General features: G+C 37.1%; 1 protein-coding gene across 1 annotated transcript in view; it reads right to left on the bottom strand.

The window, feature by feature from the left end:
- Positions 1-1,010: 1,010 nt before the first annotated feature.
- LOC136866959 (zinc finger protein 569) overlaps positions 1,011-21,573 on the bottom strand; it is a 291,176-nt gene continuing 270,613 nt past the window's right edge. Inside the window, exon 5 of the mRNA XM_067144048.2 lies at positions 1,011-2,765. Within this exon, the coding sequence (XP_067000149.2) occupies positions 1,559-2,746 (1,188 nt within the window). The 5' untranslated portion in view covers positions 2,747-2,765 and the 3' untranslated portion in view covers positions 1,011-1,558. The remainder of the gene's footprint in view (positions 2,766-21,573) is intronic.

Below are 21,573 nucleotides of genomic sequence, written 5' to 3'. Positions count from 1 at the left end.
GCTATTATAAATTCACGGCCATTGACATGTGTATCCGATGAGTTGCACGATCTGAAACCAGCTGATTTTCTTCATGAGATACCCAGTACTGATGCGCCAGATTTGGATGGCATCAACAGAAAAGGAATAGAATTAAGATGGTGTTATCTACAGAAACTGTGGGACGATCTTCGGCAGAGGTTCTGCAAAGAATACCTGTCTCTTCTTATTCCACAGGGAGATAGGACATTCAACAAAGTGAACGTTGGAGACGTGCTGATTGGAGCTGATGACATCAAACGAGTCAATTGGCCACTAGGTGTCGTCCAGGCGGTGTAGCCTGGTAAGGATTGCATCGTGAGGGTTGTCAAACTCAGAACGGCTGCGGGCGAGTTCAAAGGCTTTATCCCTTAGACGTCGCCTCATCAGATGAATCTGCAGTAATACAGAGCAATCGGCCAAATTCTATCCCGGAGATACAGCCAGAGAAGGCTTCGCTTGAAATTTTCATTTACACTAATCCACAGATAAAATTGCAACACAATGAAAGTAGACAGCAGCATTCTACAATAAAACATTTGCACTACAAGAAATAGTAGAATAGTGAAAACACCAAAATGTTTGGACTTATAAATATTCCAGAAGAGACAGGCATTGTGTGAAAAATCAGTGTCAAAAGAAAGATTGTAGTGTTTTATCGTAGAATGCTGCTGTCTACTTTCATTGTGTTGCAATTTCATCTGCGGATTAGTGTAAATGAAAATATGAAGGTAGAGAGGATGTTAAGAAAATTTTTATTTCTATCCTGTTATGTGTTTGTTGTGATTGGTATCATGACAGCACTCACTTAAGTTTTGTTTTAAAAAAGATGACAGTCGAGAAGTGAGCAAGGTGAATGTTTTTTTGGGGGTCTATTGGATGATTTGTTAAAAAAGGTGTTAGAAAATATTTCTATGTAAAATTATTTCCTTATAGATTAAGCTCCAAATGTATTATTGTGAAACAAGTGTTTAAACATAAACTGAGGAATTTACAAACATAGATGTATACCTTAACAATTTATCAAATATTACCCCTAACTGCTGATACAGATCAACTCATCCTGACTGTTTCTTTTGAAATTCTGGGATAAAAATTTATTTTTGTCGGCGAACATTTCAAATTACAGTACTTTTAGAGTAAGGTATAGGTCAGTTGTGAAAAGAAACCTGAATTAAAAATTGAACATCTCTTCAACTGTTACTTACAGAAAACTTACTTTTTGCTTGTAATTTATTGAAAATCATCCTCGAAATGATAATATAGATCAAATCACAACTATTTCTTTTAGAGTAGACGTTCCAAAGCTCAATGAGCTTCTGAAGATATTTCCAAGTGTGGAATTTATCAATGTAATGAGAAAGGGGCACATATATTTTTATAAACTTGCACAGTTCCTGTTTGCAGCATAAGTTAACAGAAAAGGTTAAATATGAATTGATAAACCATTGACTCGTTTTAGAAAAAGTCTTCCCTACAGAGTGAGTTCTCAAATGTGTTTAAAATAATGCTTAGTAGAAACATTACCACTGCATTAATGTTATGGTCTCTCTCCAACGTGACTTATGAAGTGTTTATTAAGACAATCCTTACTGTCGAATATTGTGTCGCATACAGCACAATGGTATGCCTTTTCAGAATGGGTATGCAGATGTGATTTGACATAGTCCTTTCTAGCGAATCTTCGTTTGCAAATAGGACAAAAGTATGGTCTCTCACCAGTATGGGTAAGCATGTGGGATCTAAGGCCAGGTTTGTAGGCAAACTTACTACCACATACAGAACAATGGTAAGGCCTCTCACCAGTGTGTTTCCGCATATGGTATTTCAGGTGCTGGAGCTTGTAGTGAGAACTACCACACACAGTACATTTGAATGGCTTATCACCACTGTGTGTTTTCAGATGTTGTGATAGGGAATGACTGAATGTGAACCTGCGATCACAAACTGAACATTGATATGGCTTCTCCCCTGCGTGAACACGCAGGTGACCCTTTAGATGTGGAAGTTGCGAAAACGTACTACTGCAGATTATGCAGCGATATGGTCTCTGTCCGGAATGATATCGCTCATGGACAACAAGATCTCGTTTAGAACGAAATTTAGAATCACATCGAGTGCAACAGTAAGGTCTGTCACCAGAGTGGACTTTGAAATGACGTGTTATGTCAGATTTTCTCCGGTACTTCTTATCGCAGAGAGCACAACCGAACGATTTGTTACCAGAGTGTGTTGGCATATGCTTCCTTAAACTGCTCTCCAGTGTAAAAGTAGTATTACAAATCGAACAAGGATATTTTTCTCCAGCATGAGTTTTAAGGTGCGCCGAAAGACAAGCCTTTGTAGTATATGTTTTGCCACATTCGGAGCAACCATATGGCCTCTCACCTGAATGAATTCGAAGATGGCTTCGAAGTTGCGGAAATTGCACGCATGAGTAAGTACAGAAAGTGCAATGAAACGGCTTCTGCGAGGAGTGAATCCGCAGATGCATTACCAAGGTTGCCTTTGTACCAAATTTCTTGTTGCATACTGAACACTGATATCCTTCTCCAGTGTGAACAATTTGATGAGCTTTAAGGTTCGACTTCGTTTTAAACTCTTTACTGCATGTTGAGCACTGGTAGTGCCTGTCTTTAGTCTGAGATGTTAAATGGCGTACCAGGGTATGTCCTTCGTTGAATGTTTTATCACAGCCCTCACCGGCCATCACTGAAGATTTGGTCATTATTCCATGCTTCTTCACACTGAAACAAAAAAATCTTTTGGCGCTTCTGAACTACAACATGCAACTATAGAATCCATCAACAGATGTGTCAAAATGTTTCTAATAATGTAATGTTATGATCTTTACTTCCCACTAACTACCTTTATGGTTTTCAGAGATGCCAAGGTGCCAGAATTTATTCCCATAGAAGTTCTTTTCAAGTGCAAGTAAATGTTTTGAGACGAAACTGACATATTTGAGCACCTTCAAATAGCTCTGGACTGAGCCAGGTTTGAACCTACAAGGAGAGGTTCAGAAGGCCAGTGCCTCAATCGTCTGAGCCCTCAGCCCAGCAAAAAGTTTCTTATATTACTAAGGACTTATCCTAATGAACACTTAAACGTCTGCAGTCCATATATGTAATGAAGACTTTAGTTGTTTGCCACATGTCCTTATTATTATTGCACCGCGGGACATTTAGTAATTGGATTGCAAAAAGGTGGTATTAGATATATTAGGAAATGTAAATTTAGGTTCATGTACGCTTAGCTTGTCATAAATTGAGTTAAGTGGTCATGTATGTAAGTGGAATTGAGAGGGTCTGCACTAAGGTCAAACTTGGAAGAGACAGAAGGCAACCAGCAAAGCTCAAATATACATGCAATTGACTTTTTTTTTATGCTTGTCAGGTGCATGCATTTCCAGGTACCTACAGATGGAGCAGCCGCTGGCATGAGTGTCAGTAATGTGATGTTTCAGTAGTTATGGTCTTCTTAAATCAAGGCCGAGGGCTTGTAGGACTATTGATATTAGCTAGGCAAAGATTTGAGGAGATGCTGAGGCATGCAGATGAATGGCGTGTGTGTTGTACAGAGATAAAATCGATGAGAGGATAAAGAAGAGACGTTATAAAGATATGCGATGACATAATGATGAGATAATCTGTCGTCAGTGTGGACTGCATTGTGTTAACAGAGGGTGTGAATAATATGGGAAAGAATTTGTATTCAGTTCACCTGTGCCAAGTAGAATGCCCAAACATTTGTACTGTTTGCCGACAACAAAACAAATGTCCGCACCGCACTCATCCCTGCCAAGAGGCAAGACAGAAATTGTCAGAGGGCTATGTGGTGTTGGTCACATCCGCTAGAGCCGTTTCACAGCTATTTGTGAACCAGGAAGTTGGATGAATGGAAGAGTAAGTTGGTAGCAGTGAGCTTGCTTTGACAGAGAATGAGTTCAAAGCGCACTCTCGGCAGCCCTGAAAATGGTTTTCTGTGGTTTCCCATTTCACACAAGGCAAATGCTGGGGCTGTACCTTAAAGCCATACTCAATTTCTTCCCACTCCTGGCCCTTCTCTATTCCATCATCGCCATCAGACCTGTCTGTGTCGGTGCAATGTAAAGTAAATTTTATTATAAACTGCAGAGCAAGATATTAAAACAATCAGAATTTACATCTTAATATAAGATACTTATTTTACATACTTCAATTTTACTAAACCAAACAATTTTTCAGGCTAGCACATTAAATGATATTTTAGAACACTTGTTCAAATATTTAGTTGTATTTTATGTTAATGACATCCAATTGCAGGAAAACCTACCATATCGATAAATGAAGATTTGATCTATATGTTTCCATTCTTACTTACATCTGAAAATATTACAATGTTTTCAATACATTCTCAAACTGAAAAATTTTGATCTTATACGTCTAGTTTACACTCTATCAATATAACTTTCTCTCTGTGTCTAATTGGTACTAGAAGATGGTTTGGCCTATTTTATCTATTATATCTGAGAAGTTTTAAAATTTTTTGGAAGAATTAGTTAGAGATGACGTTACAGATGCTAAAAATACTGTACTATGTATTTGTGCACAATTAATGCCATTCTTTGACGAACAATACAGACAAAAAGTTTCGATGCATAAAATATTGAAGGAATTCTGATATTTAAAGAATTGAACTACACCTAGTGTTGCGGCTTTTGTGTTGGTACTCGTCTGCCGCATTTCATTTTGTAACAGTTGGCAATGTGCTGCTGCGTTTTTTGTTTTACACACAGACACTGAACATGGCGACCGGCAGCAGTACACGTGTTTTGGTGTACCTCCGAATTTGTTGTACATAATGTGTAAATATGCAGTGTTTTATTCATGTGTAATAAATGTTTGAATCACCTTGTGAGTGATGTGTGTGTGTCTGCTCGTTTGGGGCAGTCTGGTCCTCCATTTGATTTGTTTCAAAATTGTATTTATGCGCCTATGGAACTGAACTTTGTTATGTGCGGCCGATATGTTGTTTCGTCGTTCGCAACATAAAATTTTGGTCCTTCCGGGCCGCAATGAGAATCATTGTGAACTTTGAACATTGTGCTAGTCACCTAAAAATTGTTATCGTCATGAATTGCTGCCTGCAATCGCCGTTTGAACATAGCAACGAGCTTGGCGCGAAAAGCATCGTGAACAGTTATTGTACAAAAGCAACAGAATATCGTGCTCAATACTAATTACTGCGAATGTTTGAACTCGTCATATTGAGATTTCAACGAAGGCTACATTGTTTTGGAACTGTTTTGATATCGCACGTTAACAATCTGTGGAAGGTACCACGTGCTAATGCATTTGTTCTAGTGAGCTGTTTACACCAGCTTGTATCTAATACCCTGATGTGCGAGATGTTAAATGCTACTTGGAATTTGGACTCCAGTGAACATTACATCGCAGACGTCATCTTTTGGACTTTCCAGTCACTTTGGGCATGTGATTCCAGCCAAGGAGTGTTTCCAGTGGTAGTGATGATTAATGATACAGCACCGCCATGTACTGTAAGTCTGTTCCATTTGTCTTTATTGTTCCTATCTTGAATAGGGTGGACATCCTGCCTGATATCCTAACCCTACTGCTAGCACTTTCCGTGTATAGAATAACGGATTTGTCTTGACTTCTCATGGGCATATACGATTTCGTGCTAATAATTTGTTGGGCCGCTTTGTGTATTTTGTATATTTTAGAACGTATGTGGTTTATTATACGTTATTTCATGCTTTTGTGCATCTACCTACATTGTTGGTTCCATTCAAAGACTGTCACTCATTCTAACAATGCAAATGAATGCAGTGCACTGATTATAGGGCTTATTGTTTGTATAGTCACCATAGTTGTAAGATTGATTTCTATTATTATCTTGTCAATAATTGATTACCTCAACTATTCATCATGGTGTTTGAATCCGAAGCAAAGGCTGTTCAAAAACGTGGTCTACTTAAAAGGTCATTAACTCACCTTGAAAATTACTTAAAGCAAGATAACATCAACCATCACGAACTAATTTCTAGGCAAAATAGGCTGCCAGAAATTTGGAAGGAATTCAGCATTGTTAGTGAGTATCTAGAATGTGAATTAGACTCAAAATCTAGCGAAACTCACTTTGGAGAGCATGATGAATTTGAAAACAGATATCATGCAATAGTTGCTAGGATTCAAGAATTGCTTTGCTCATTTGAGAGACCCACAAGTCCAAGCAATGCATCCATTATTTCTGATAACTCTACTCGGTCCAACTGTAGCTTGAAGCTCCCTCCCATTGAATTGCCTGTTTTTAAAGGAGATTTGACAAAATATTTGAGCTTCAGGAACACCTTTCAAAGCTTGGTTATTAACAATACCCGCATTGACAATGTGCAAAGACTACACTACCTATTGTCGTCTCTTCAAGGCGAACCTAGGGATTTGTTAGATAACCTATCCATATGTGCTGATAATTTCACTGTTGCTTGGAATTTAATTGAAGAAAGGTACAATAACAAATGCTTGATTGTTTCACAGCACGTAAAACATTTGCTCAATCTCCATAATTGTACTAGTGGATCTTCCGTTGAATATCGCAAATTGATAAACCAAGTAAAATCTAATCTTAGTGCTGTTGACAATTTAGAGGGTCAGGTTCCACTACATGAAATTTTGCTACAGGAATTGATTCTAAATAAGATCAAGTCCAACCATAGAAGTGAATGGGAAAACAAATTTGCCTCTACTGATATTCCCACACTAAATAATTTAATTGATTTCTTGGAAAGAAAATGTCAAACACTAGAGCTAACAGAATGCAAGAAACCTGTTATTGAGCAAAAACGAGACTTAAAATCCAACCTAAAAGCCCTTCACATTGCCAACAATAGCACTTCCTTGAATTGTAGGTTTTGCAAACTTGATAATCACAGCATTTCTGATTGTAGAAAGTTCAAACAAGCAAACATTGATCACCGTTGCAAGTTTGTGAGGGAAAATAAACTTTGTTATCTTTGTTTTTCCGCTTCTCATGTTTCTAAACAGTGTAAGCAAAACAAGTGTGCCCAGTGTAATGGGCCCCACAACTTATTGGTTCACAAGGAACAAGCAAGTCCCAATAATAACAATAATATGAATGCTAAAAGTTCTGCAATTGTTTCACCCACTGCTATGAAGGTTGTTTCAGGACTAGGTTCTAATGTTTTGCTGAGCACAGCATGTGTAGGAGTGAAAAATAGCTCAGGAGAGATTATACTAGTTAAAGCTTTGTTAGACTCTGCGAGTCAATTATCCTTTGTGACTTCTGATCTTGTCAAGAAGCTTGGTATTCGTACTAGGTCTTGTCGTCTACCTATTGTTGGTATAGGCAATTCGAATGTGTCTCCTGTAAGTTCCACATGTAACCTTGTTTTGTTCTCAAATGTATCAGATTATACATTGAAGTTGAACTGTGCAGTCGTGAACACAATCACAAGTTCACTCCCTGCGCAGGAAATTGATTGTTCCAATTGGGTTATTCCTGATGATATTATTTTGAGTGATAGGACATTTAATCAGCCCTCTACTATTGATATTTTGCTAGGTGCTGATGTCTACTATGAAATTGTGTCTTCTAATATTTTGCATAAGAAGGGTTATCCCGCCTTATTAGATACCGAATTTGGTTGGGTGCTGTCAGGCACTTTCCCTGAGTCGTGCATTAAGAATAATGCCAAGGCTCGTCGTACTAATCTTGTAAAACTTGATTCTATTGACACTAAACTCCAAAGGTTTTGGGAGCTTGAAGAACTTCATCAACCAGTTCTTACTCCTGAAGAAAGGGCTTGTGAAGAACACTTTGTGAATAGTGTTCAAAGAGATGATTCTGGTAGGTTTGTTGTCAAACTTCCTATTCGTGCTGCAGTGCCACCTGTAGCTGAGTCTAAGCATAATGCTGTTAGAAGGCTCAAACAGATGGAAAAGAAATTTGCTAAGCTTCCAGACTTGAAAAGGAAGTATGTAGATTTCATGCGTGAATACAGTGAAATGGGTCACATGGAAATTGCTCCTCCAGAGACCTCTAACTCTGTAAGCTTTTACTTGCCCCATCATTGTGTGCTCAAGGATTCTAGCACTACAACCAAGTTGAGAGTTGTTTTTGATGGAAGTTGTGAATCATCAAATGGGATAGCATTGAATTCTATGTTAATGGTTGGTCCTACTATTCAGCCTGACTTGCTGTCCATTGTTTTAAGGTTCAGAACCTATTTTGTTGCTCTTACGGCTGACATTGCTAAGATGTATAGATGTGTGCTAATTCATCCTGACCACAGAAATCTTCAGAAAATTGTTTGGCGTGAATCTACTGATGAAGAAATCAAGGACTACCGTCTTACTACTGTCACATACGGTACAAGTTCCGCCCCTTTTCTTGTTACGAGATGTCTAGTTCAACTTGTTGATGAACACAAGGAATCTCACCCCACTGCATCAGAGATCATTCGCTCTTGTTTTTATGTTGACGACCTGCTGACAGGTACTAGTTCAGTTGAAGAAGCTAAGGAGCTTCAATCAGAAATCTCTTCTGTGCTTGATAGTGCACATTTTCATCTTAGAAAATGGACGTCAAATTGTCCAGAAGCTCTTGCCAATGTCCCTGTAGAGGATAGAGAAATGTTGTCACCTTGTAACCTCACTAAGGATGAAGCTATTAAAACATTAGGTATCGTGTGGCATCCTAAATGTGATGAGTTTCAGTTTCAAATAAATTTGAAGAAAGCACCTAAGGAAGTCACTAAGAGAAGCATTCTCACTATCATTGCTTCCATATTTGATCCCCTTGGATTGTTAGGATGTGCCATAGTTAAGTGCAAACTTATCCTGCAGTCTCTTTGGGAGTTGAAAATTGATTGGGATTTTGTGTTAGAACCTTCATCTGAAATTATTGAAATCTGGAATGCTATCTACAGTGAGCTCCCCTTGCTTAATGACCTCAGAGTGCAAAGAAATGTAATGCCCTTTGCTAAGAATAAGGTTATTGAAATCCATGGCTTTTCTGACGCTTCAGAAGCTGCCTATGGTGCTTGTGTGTATATTAGGACAGTATCTGATAATGATGAGGTATCAGTGATCCTGTTGACTTCTAAATCGAGAGTTGCTCCATTAAAACAGCAATCTATTGCCCGTTTAGAGCTTTGTGCTGCTCTATTGCTTTCTCGCCTAATGAGTAAGGTAACTGAATCGCTGAAATTGCACATTCCTTTCTCAAAATACTGCTGGACTGACAGCACGATAGTTCTGTGTTGGTTACAGAAACCCGCCAATTGTTGGAAAACCTTTGTCGCTAATAGAGTTGCTGAAATTCAATCCCTCACTTCAGTCTCAGACTGGAGACACGTACCTACCCACAGCAATCCAGCTGACCACTTGTCTCGAGGTGTTTTACCCTCACAAATGTTTTCTCTTGATTATGGTGGCCCAGTCATCATAAAAGGTGATAACCCGAGGAGTAAGATAAAGTTTAAAGCGTACATTGCTCTCTTTGTTTGTCTTGTCACTAAGGCAATACATCTTGAAACTGTGAAGAGTCTAACGACTCAGGACTTCCTCGCCGCATTTAGAAGATTCACGGCGCGTAGAGGATTTCCAAATCTCATCTTGAGTGATAATGGCACAAATTTTGTTGGAGCCAACAATGAGTTATTAAGATTTATTAAGGATAGTTCTACTGAAATAGAGGAATATTCATCTAATTTGAATGTGAATTGGAAGTTTATTCCACCCTCCAGTCCTCATTTCGGTGGACTTTGGGAAGCTGGAATAAAGTCCACAAAATCACTTTTAAAGCGGACCCTAGGAAAATGCATTCTTAATTTTGAAGAGCTGAGTACTCTTTTGTATCAAATTGAGTCTGTGTTGAACTCGAGACCTCTCTGTTCAATGACTGACGACCCCAGTGATCAATGCTATTTGACACCTGGACATTTTCTAGTAGGGAGACGATTGACCTCTATCCCCTCTCCAGACATATCCAACAGCTCCCGCTCTTGTCTAACTAAATGGAATTTGGTGCAACAGCTGTATCACGATTTTTGGCAGAGGTGGTCAAAAGAATACATACAATCACTTCAACAAAGACGTAAATGGTCTTCCGTAGGGAAGTGGACTCCAACTGTGGGAGATTTAGTGCTTCTAAGGGAGGATAACCTTCCTCCTCTGGTTTGGAAAACTGGTATAATCCAGGAGCTTCATCCTGGTTGTGACAATATTACTCGTGTGGTCAGTGTAAAGACTAAAACTGGTCTTTTGTGCCGTGCCATAGTGAAATTGTGTCCATTGCCCAAGGATGTAGTATAGTTGTATATTTGTATATGTTGTATCTGAGTTTACTTTTTTATTAATTTGTCTGTGATGAACATGAACACTTGACTTTGATTTTGAGTGTTGAGATCCCTCAAAGGGGGGAGTATGTTGCGGCTTTTGTGTTGGTACTCGTCTGCCGCATTTCATTTTGTAACAGTTGGCAATGTGCTGCTGCGTTTTTTGTTTTACACACAGACACTGAACATGGCGACCGGCAGCAGTACACGTGTTTTGGTGTACCTCCGAATTTGTTGTACATAATGTGTAAATATGCAGTGTTTTATTCATGTGTAATAAATGTTTGAATCACCTTGTGAGTGATGTGTTTGTGTCTGCTCGTTTGGGGCAGTCTGGTCCTCCATTTGATTTGTTTCAAAATTGTATTTGTGCGCCTATGGAACTGAACTTTGTTATGTGCGGCCGATATGTTGTTTCGTCGTTCGCAACACCTAGTAACCTTCTTACAACCAGATACCACATTTTATGCGATGTCTTATGTCTGTCTGTCATGGCTGCTTGACATCACGAATGCCATGCCCAATGTGTAATTTATCCCTATTTAGACAGATGGCAGCTCATGCCATGAGGATTGCCAGTAAATTTCTATGTAATCTGCATGTTGCGTGACCTTTGACAGTCTAACATTGAGAAAGAATAATAAGACGGAGACAGTGTTCTGTGATGTAGTTTTTGTCTCTTACAGAAGGTATTATCAACATTAAAAAAATTATTCTGTATGACTCTCAGAGTTTGGAGTCAGAAATATGAATACTTCTCCTCGAGGTAATGTTCGCTCCTATCATTCATGGTTCGAAATGTTTGTTCCTATCATTCTTGGTTTGCCGTAGGTAGTAAGCCTGTTATTAAGGTCTCTAGTTTTGTGTGTTATTGTTTTTATATCTTGTTGCAGACTTATTTTCTGTTACCTCCCATCCTTTATATGTCTGCTTATGTGTGCTTATATCGGTTAAGTGCGAAAGGTGGCATCGGCCCAACTGTTCTTGCATGTGACGGTTTCCTTGCTGTGTTTGGTTGGAGGCCATTAATTTTAATTTTAATTTTTCCACATCTTTGATGTCTTGACTTGAGTTCATGCTCTACATTGTGTTATGTTGCCGATACTGTCTGATTCATGTTTGTCTTCCTGAACGATATGAATACATGTTACGCAGAGAGTATGTTGTTTATGTTGTGTGTTCTGACTGGGTGTGCCATGCCCTCTTTGCAGCAATCCAGGTTTTTGATCTGTGCTTTTAGATCAAACTCATGAGCCGTTGACAGATGCATTTTATGCTGCACGATTATTGTCGCTGTGTGTTGTGATACTCATTTTGCAAAAATACAGTGTACTTTTTATTCCGGAAAGTATATTATGCTCATGAAAGAATTGTCTTGTAGATGCCCACCCTATTTCACCCACTATGAAGTTTTATCACACAACACAAATGTCAATTGCACCCAAATGCTCATCTTGTGCAAATAAGTGTGTTCTTGTAATAGATCTTTTAATGTTACAAGTAGGACCCGGATTCATATGCACTGAAAATGTTGAAAATATGCATTAAAATAATAAAAATTACACTTACCAAACACATTATTTAATATTAAATCAGTGTTAAATTGATAAACATGCTTCATTCCTTCCAAAATGATGCATGGTAAGAGGTAATCAACAGCTTATTAATGTTTTCATCAGTCAATGACTTTCTGCTGTCAGACAGAACAAATTTCACACTGAACACTATTTTTCTATATTGACAGATATAACTGGGAAATATTTGTACACTGGCACTGACTGCTTGAAACATTATTCTGGCAAAGGCTGTCTGATTCCACGTATATAGTTGTTTATGGATTGAATCTCCTTCAGTCCTGAGTTTGAGACCAATACCATATTGAGTTTCCTTTTAACTTTTTCTCCAGGTTCTCTTTAAAGAACTAACGGTGTTGTGAATAAACTGAAGGGATTCATGTAAGATTGCACCGCAAGTTTCTAATTAATTAATTCATGTTATTTGCTTTACGTCTGCACCCTACGGGTCAGGGTAACCACAGTAATTCCCAACTAGTCAGTTATATATGTCTCAGGGTATTCATGCCTCCAGAAAAATGGTTAATTTTTCTATGTTTGGTTTAACGTGTGTTCGAAGAGAAATAACGGTATCATACGCGGTTCAGAATTATGTTATTCAACACTCAGTAGTAGTTCTTGTGAACGTAAACTTCAGTCAACCTTAAAAAAATATATATCCGCACAACGAGAACCTTACTCACTAAGTACAACTATTGAATACCAGTATAAATGAAAACTCATTTCATTATATAAAAAACTAATCAAGAAACACATTTATTAAATTGTCAAGATTCGCAAAAGAAATGGTTAATGTCAGATATGGCTCATAAGCTTTCAATTATCAATCTAATAAATAAATATTTTAATTAGTGAATCAAATATTTAAGGTCAGCGCTGCCTAATTCCTAAACTAAGTTTACATCTTAACATTCTAGGTCACGTATTCCTGAAATGAATTATCTTCCCTTTAAAATTTACATCTGGTCGCTTAAGCGCATTACATCACAGTCTTCAGACCACGGTCAAAGTTCGGTATATCAATAAATTATTCTATCACTCACGATGTTAATTATATACCTTCATCGAAAAATACAATCATAACACTGTTCAAGTTACTGCAGAAATGAACTGAATTTGAATAATGTGTCCTGAATACAAATATCAGTGACCTAAGTTACATTGAAAATTATCTGAGTTCGTTGGTGCAGACTACAGTGAAAAAAATGAAATATTGAATGACGCACTATGTTTCTCGGTCCGATTGCCACTTAAATTACGGCTCCTAAGTAAATATTGGCTCTAATAATATTTTATATTAACAAAACATCGATGATATCCTACGTAAAACTCAAATAATTTCCCTACTCTAGCTAAATAATTTCTTATGTATCGTATTCCAGCTCAATATACATGTAGCCAGTAAGCATTTTTCATATATGGGTGTGCCAATGCCTACACAAGGATATTTCAACACTACATTATCATACTACTTGCATACAAGCTTGTTCTTCCACGCAATAACCATTCATTCAGAATATGATATAATCATGTATTCATTTACCCATCACCGGTTGTTATTATTGTCAAACCACTTTCACACTTCATTAAAATATGCGTAATTTTATTGTCCATACCTTGCTATGGTTCCTCCCTGGGGCATACTTATATTCTGTAGTCGCTTTACATGTGCTCCAACATCGCACATGAAATATATCATATATGTTTTACTTCCTGTTAATCTGCGCAATATATCAATTAAAATACTATACACACTTCCATTATCTCACTATTAACCTTCAATTCAACCCATATTTAATCCATTTAACATTCACAATTACCGCGTTTAACCTCCAATGTTAATTAAACAGGACGATACGTATCTCATCAATAGCGCAGAATTCGTTCCTCAAAACGCATTTTGTTATGCAATTCCATATATAACCCCAAACTCAGTATCTATTCTTTCAATATAGTCACACAGCAAAGAGTATGGTAACTTAATTTAACCAATTCAACATGCGTCCCTCTGTGACGTAACAGGATTTGACTAGTACCACATTACTCATGGATCTTTCTAACTAACCGGGATTCTTTGAAAACAGCTGTTACACTATGTCGCATTTCTAACTCGTATACCTTCATCCTTGGATAAAATAATGTAGTAAACACGCTACCATTCTGTAACAAGATATCGTCTTAAATATTTCACACTGCACTTTCTTATATTCACAGCACACTTAATTATCTCACGCTTAGGCTATTCAGATCTATTGTATATACTGGTAATACTCTACATAAGAAATTATACTACTTAATACTATTACTTAGCTCGCCATTCAATATCTCGGGCCTTAGTTGCTCTTCGGTGTGGTCGTAGTCCTTGGATCGGGAACTGGGCAGGATCTCCACCACTGGTATCTCAGGTAGAGTGACCTCCTCCACACGGGTCGGGTGGTTTTAACGGCCAGGATGACATCTCCCTCCAGGTTGGTCTATGCCGATTTAGCAAGCCATCATCTGTTCAACAACACAGTAGACAATATGCGTTGATTCTGGAAAATATAAATTTATCATGGTTCCGCGTAGAATATATATATTTTTATGGTGATTGTTTCTTTATTTAGGTTGTCCTTGCAACTATTTTTACTAAATGTGGCTCAATCTCGAGCTCTCACGTCTCAATCAAGTTCTTGTTTTTAAACGACTTTGCGTCTAAGTATCTGGACGTATTTTTCAAAGCTTCAGGATTTTATTCCCTCTTTACATTATTTCAACGTTTAACTACTCGATTCGTTCAATATTTCCGTCCTCTCAGCTTAATACTTCTCGCTAAATATTGCCAATCTCGCTTATTTTCGAGAGCGATGTTCGGGATATCTTGTCCAAACCACGTCAATTTTTTTAAGTCAGTTTTTATAATAATCTGTTTGATCCTTCTTATCTTTTTAAAAACAATTCTATTGATTCTACACCATTGTACACCGTCTTCATAGTGGTAGGTTTAAGTTAGTCATGGCCTTCTAGCATACATCAATATCGATATCCTGTTATACATTTCTTTGCCTTGGCTGGCCTCTACCTTCCGTAGGCACCATTTTTAATACGTCCAGTAAATGCATCGAGTACATTTTATTCCCCCAGTACAGATTAAATATATTGCTTGCGATATATTTATTCTCTTGAACTATGATCAACAAATGTGACGATGCATTTCTGCTATTACTCCATGGTTCTTTGATCGATTAATTGATTTTATTTCTCTATGGAATCGTATCGATTATTCTGTTATAATGATTGATGTTTTTTAGCTTCTATAAGCCTATCTCTTTGCATATCAGCTGATTCATAAATATATTTATTCTGAACTTGGTTTGTACTTCTGTGGAATTTATATTATCGTTTCTCCAGCCTTGTTTTCCGGGAAATATAGCTTCATATTACATGCATTGTGAACGTTTTTGTATTTTCCATCAATGCTTATAATAAGATATGCGTTATTTCCGTAAGCATGTTCAATTCTATACGGTCCTTCATATAAATGATTGAACTTAGCGCATATTTTGGCTGGTGCGGTCGTTACTGGTGCCTTTTTAATCAAAACGAGATAGTTTTTCTTAAATGGTGCGCGAAATCTTGTCTTTCGTAATCTTCTTAGTCTCATCTCAGACTGTTGTTTTAGCCTCTCTTGGACCATTTTATTGATCTGCTGGATGTCTGGTTTCTCTTCAAGTGATATGTTTATTATATTGTCCCATGTTCTTCGTGATTCTCTATTGTGATGTACCAAGTTTGGGACCTGAGCAATTGATTCATTTATGGTGTTATTTAGGCATTCCTCTATTATCTCTATTACATCAATCCATTTCCAGTGACAATGATTGCAGTATATCCTACAGAATTTTGCTATTTCTTTCATGTATCGCTCCACTGGATTTGCAGATGGGTGTCGAACTGAACATAATGTGTGTAATGTATCCACCTAACTATTCTTTCGCTGGTTATCATGTTGAATATTCCCGTGGTCTACTTGCGCAATTATTCAACTACGAATTTTGTCAAATTTACCATTTCTTTCGCTAGTTTAGAGTCCAATTTAGTTTACGTTTGGTGATTTCCTTCTCTTCCTTGGTGGTTTGGATTTGCCCGTATTTGCTTCGACTTCATTCCGCCTTCCGGAATCAATCTACCGTTTTCGTAATAATTTTCCTGACATGTCTCCACGATGTATTTTAACCTAGTTCTAACTTGCTTTGTCAATGCTCTTATCATCTCGAGTACACGGAAATCTCCTTGTTCTTGCATATCACCCTGATGTAGGTTTATGTCATCGTTCATTTTTAATATTTCTGTTTGCATTATTTTAATCTTTATCTTTCTCAGTTTCCGTAACTTCTCCTCCATCCTTTTCATCTGATTTAGCCGATTATGTTGCCATTCCCTTTGAATACTCCGTTCTTCCAATTTTGCTTTTCTCCTTTCTAGTTCAAGCAATGTTTGCAGTTTTCCTACTTGTTTCTTAGTCTTCCTCCGTAACTCTTTTCCCTCATTCTTAACTACTTCTTTTCGCTTCTTTCTCTGATTTCTCTGAGTTAAGTCCCGTTTTTTTTATTTTATCTGACAGTTCCAGTTGATGAATTATCTTTTGCAGTAGTTCTTGTTTATTCAATATTTCCTGTGATAATCCCTGATTATCAAATTTTTCTTGTAATAATTCTGCTTTCTTCTTTATTTCTTGTGGTAACTCCGTTTGATTCTTATGACACTCTTTTCTATCCGTCTCTTTGGTGAGTTTTTGCTGATCTTCCTCATTCTCTTCATTTTTCATCTCCTGAGTGTCTTCTTGTTGCTCCATAAACTTCTCTTCTTTTTCTGTTTCTGCGTCCAGTTCCTGGTTTTCCTCCATTTCTTCTTCTCTTGAAGTTTGGATGACTTCTTGGCTCTCTCTTAGTTCTTCACTGGCTTTGCCTACCTCATCATACCTCATCTTCCCCATGATTTCATTTATTGATGTTCGGAATTTGGCTGCTTCTTCTCTATCTTCTTTTCGACTTTTTCTGCATTCTTCGATCAACTTATCGTACATATCATCTTGCATTTTAAGTAACTTCCTTATGAATTCCTGATGTTCCTTTTTCCTGTCTTCACGTTCTTTTTGTTCTTTCTCTGCCTGTCTCCTATCCTTCTCTTCTTCCTATTTCTTTTCTTTCTCATCACGTTCTTGTTTTTCTCTCTGTCTCTCTTCTTGTTTCTTTTCTTTCTCCTCACGTTCTTGTTTTTCTTTCCGTCTCTCTACTTCTCGTTTCTTTTCTTCCTCCTCACGTTCTTGTTTTTCTTTCCGTCTCTCTTCTTCTCGTTTCTTTTCTTTCTCCTCTCGTTCTTGTTTTTCTTTCCGTCTCTCTTCTTCTCGTTTCTTCATATATTCTTGAAACCATAACGGTATTTCTTTCTGCCTTTCCTGTGCTCTTTTCATTTCTTCTTCTAGTTCCCTTCTGGTTTGCATTCTTCCCTGAGTTGCCATTTTCTCGTCAATTTCAGTAATATTTCGAATAATTCTCTAATTTCCTAACCAACTTTAATTTTCCAAGTTCTCTAATATCACACAGTGTCAATAAATATGTGAAATATTTTTCAATTCCTAAATCTAAAATATCCTTAAAGCTAGCAATCAAGTCTTATATACTAAATATTCACTTAGTTTCTCAAATTATTTAAAATATAGACCTTCCTGAAGATCGATATCATCCTGCCAGTTAAAATATGAGCAACTTCCCAACGAAATCAGATCATTTTCCTTTGAATTCATTTCAGAAATAGTTTCCCAAAAAGAGAAAAATGATTACCCACCATGTGGTATTCGTCATTTACTTACATACTAACTATTAATCCATATATCAAGAGTAAATTCAATCATATTTTAAAATAAAAATGAAATATGAAAACCTACAATTATTTCAATAAAAATGATAAAATATCCTCCTATCATTCCATCTAACAATCTATTTCTGGAAAATATTCATACTTAAACATCATTTTCTCAATACTTAATTATCAGTTTCACATCCGAGCCTATTTTCTTAACAAATCTCCAAGTATTTCTTTCACCAACTGCATGTTGGGCTCTTTTGCTTCCCACAACGTTCCGCAATATCATTCTCTTTTGACCTCCATGTTGGTTCAGCAGTAAGTTATCGGGCTATTTTCTCAGGTCTAACTCTCAATTAAATAATCGATCCCGCGGTGTCTTTCTCTTCAATTTCCTCACTGTTGTGCGACAATTTTTACTTCCTTATTTTTGATGACTGATACGTTTCTCTCCCCGGTATCTTTCTCTTTAATCGTGCCATGTTGGAACGGTAATTTTTACTTTTGTTGGTCCATTATTCGATGTTCCCACGGTGTCTTTCTCTTCAATTGCCCCACTGTTGGTCGACAAATTTTACTGCACCCTACGGGTCAGGGTAACCACAGTAATTCCCAACTAGTCAGTTATATATGTCTCAGGGTATTCATGCCTCCAGAAAAATGGTTAATTTTTCTATGTTTGGTTTAACGTGTGTTCGAAGAGAAATAACGGTATCATACGCGGTTCAGAATTATGTTATTCAACGCTCAGTAGTAGTTCTTGTGAACGTAAACTTCAGTCAACCTTAAAAAAAATATATATCCGCACAACGAGAACCTTACTCACTAAGTACAACTATTGAATACCAGTATAAATGAAAACTCATTTCATTATATAAAAAACTAATCAAGAAACACATTTATTAAATTGTCAAGATTCGCAAAAGAAATGGTTAATGTCAGATATGGCTCATAAGCTTTCAATTATCAATCTAATAAATAAATATTTTAATTAGTGAATCAAATATTTAAGGTCAGCGCTGCCTAATTCCTAAACTAAGTTTACATCTTAACATTCTAGGTCACGTATTCCTGAAATGAATTATCTTCCCTTTAAAATTTACATCTGGTCACTTAAGCGCATTACATCACAGTCTTCAGACCACGGTCAAAATTCGGTATATCAATAAATTATTCTATCACTCACGATGTTAATTATATACCTTCATCGAAAAATACAATCATAACACTGTTCAAGTTACCACAGGAATGAACTGAATTTGAATAATGTGTCCTGAATACAAATATCAGTGACCTAAGTTACATTGAAAATTATCTGAGTTCGTTGGTGCAGACTACAGTGAAAAAAAAATGAAATATTGAATGACGCACTAAGTTTCTCGGTCCGATTGCCACTTAAATTACGGCTCCTAAGTAAATATTGGCTCTAATAATATTTTATATTAACAAAACATCGATGATATCCTACGTAAATCTCAAATAATTTCCCTACTCTAGCTAAATAATTTCTTATGTATCGTATTCCAGCTCAATATACATGTAGCCAGTAAGCATTTTTCATATATGGGTGTGCCAATGCCTACACAAGGATATTTCAACACTACATTATCATACTACTTGCATACAAGCTTGTTCTTCCATGCAATAACCATTCATTCAGAATATGATATAATCATGTATTCATTTACCCATCACCGGTTGTTATTATTGTCAAACCACTTTCACACTTCATTAAAATATGCGTAATTTTATTGTCCATACCTTGCTATGGTTCCTCCCTGGGGCATACTTATATTCTGTAGTCGCTTTACATGTGCTCCAACATCGCACATGAAATATATCATATATGTTTTACTTCCTGTTAATCTGCGCAATATATCAATTAAAATACTATACACACTTCCATTATCTCACTATTAACCTTCAATTCAACCCATATTTAATCCATTTAACATTCACAATTACCGCGTTTAACCTCCAATGTTAATTAAACAGGACGATACGTATCTCATCAATAGCGCAGAATTCGTTCCTCAAAACGCATTTTGTTATGCAATTCCATATATAACCCCAAACTCAGTATCTATTCTTTCAATATAGTCACACAGCAAAGAGTATGGTAACTTAATTTAACCAATTCAACATGCGTCCCTCTGTGACGTAACAGGATTTGACTAGTACCACATTACTCATGGATCTTTCTAACTAACCGGGATTCTTTGAAAACAGCTGTTACACTATGTCGCATTTCTAACTCGTATACCTTCATCCTTGGATAAAATAATGTAGTAAACACGCTACCATTCTGTAACAAGATATCGTCTTAAATATTTCACACTGCACTTTCTTATATTCACAGCACACTTAATTATCTCACGCTTAGGCTATTCAGATCTATTGTATATACTGGTAATACTCTACATAAGAAATTATACTACTTAATACTATTACTTAGCTCGCCATTCAATATCTCGGGCCTTAGTTGCTCTTCGGTGTGGTCGTAGTCTTTGGATCGGGAACTGGGCAGGATCTCCACCACTGGTATCTCAGGTAGAGTGACCTCCTCCACACAGGTCGGGTGGTTTTAACGGCCAGGATGACATCTCCCTCCAGGTTGGTCTATGCCGATTTAGCAAGCCATCATCTGTTCAACAACACAGTAGACAATATGCGTTGATTCTGGAAAATATAAATTTATCATGGTTCCGCGTAGAATATATATATTTTTTATGGTGATTGTTTCTTTATTTAGGTTGTCCTTGCAACTATTTTTACTAAATGTGGCTCAATCTCGAGCTCTCACGTGTCAATCAAGTTCTTGTTTTCAAACGACTTTGCGTCTAAGTATCTGGACGTATTTTTCAAAGCTTCAGGATTTTTTCCCTCTTTACATTATTTCAACGTTTAACTACTCGATTCGTTCAATATTTCCGTCCTCTCAGCTTAATACTTCTCACTAAATATTGCCAATCTCGCTTATTTTCGAGAGCGATGTTCGGGATATCTTGTCCCCACCACGTCAATTTTTTTAAGTCAGTTTTTATAATAATCTGTTGGATCCTTCTTATTTTTTTAAAAACAATTCTATCGATTCTACACCATTGTACACCGCCTTCATAGTGGTAGGTTTAAGTTAGTCATGGCCTTCTAGCATACATCAATATCGATATCCTGTTATACATTTCTTTGCCTTGGCTGACCTTCTGTAGGCGCCACTTTTAATACGTCCAGTAAATGCATCGGGTACACATCCCACTAACTACTTTTTAAGGTCTTTGGAGACGCCGAGGTGCCGGAATTTAGTCCCGCAGGAGTTCTTTTACATGCCAGTAAATCTACCGACATGGGGCTGTCGTATTTGAGCACCTTCAAATACTACCGGACTGAGCCAGGATCGAACCTGCCAAGTTGGGGTTCCGCAAGTTTCTAGGCCCTTAATCGTCTTTGAAAGTGTTGAATAATACACATGGATGAAACTGATCTCTTTATATACAGTTTCAGATTCATATGCACACTTTCCTTCACAAACACACACAGTATGGCTATCATTAATACTAATTAATAATGTTATTGGCTTTAAATCCCACTAACTACTTTTATGGTTTTTGGAGATGTAGAGATGCTGCAATTTAATCCCGCAGGAGTTCCTTAATGTGCCAGTAAATCTACCGACATGAGGTTGTCGTATCTGAAAATGTCTAAATACAAGCGGACTGAGCCAGGATCAAACCTACCAAGTTGGGGTCAGAAGGCCAGTGCCTCAACTGTCTGAGCCAC

The sequence above is a fragment of the Anabrus simplex genome, chromosome 3 (assembly GCF_040414725.1).
Source record: "Anabrus simplex isolate iqAnaSimp1 chromosome 3, ASM4041472v1, whole genome shotgun sequence".
Taxonomy (NCBI): domain Eukaryota; kingdom Metazoa; phylum Arthropoda; class Insecta; order Orthoptera; family Tettigoniidae; genus Anabrus; species Anabrus simplex.
The sequence above is the reverse complement of the archived record's forward strand: the minus strand, read 5'-3'. Positions and strand labels throughout refer to the sequence as shown.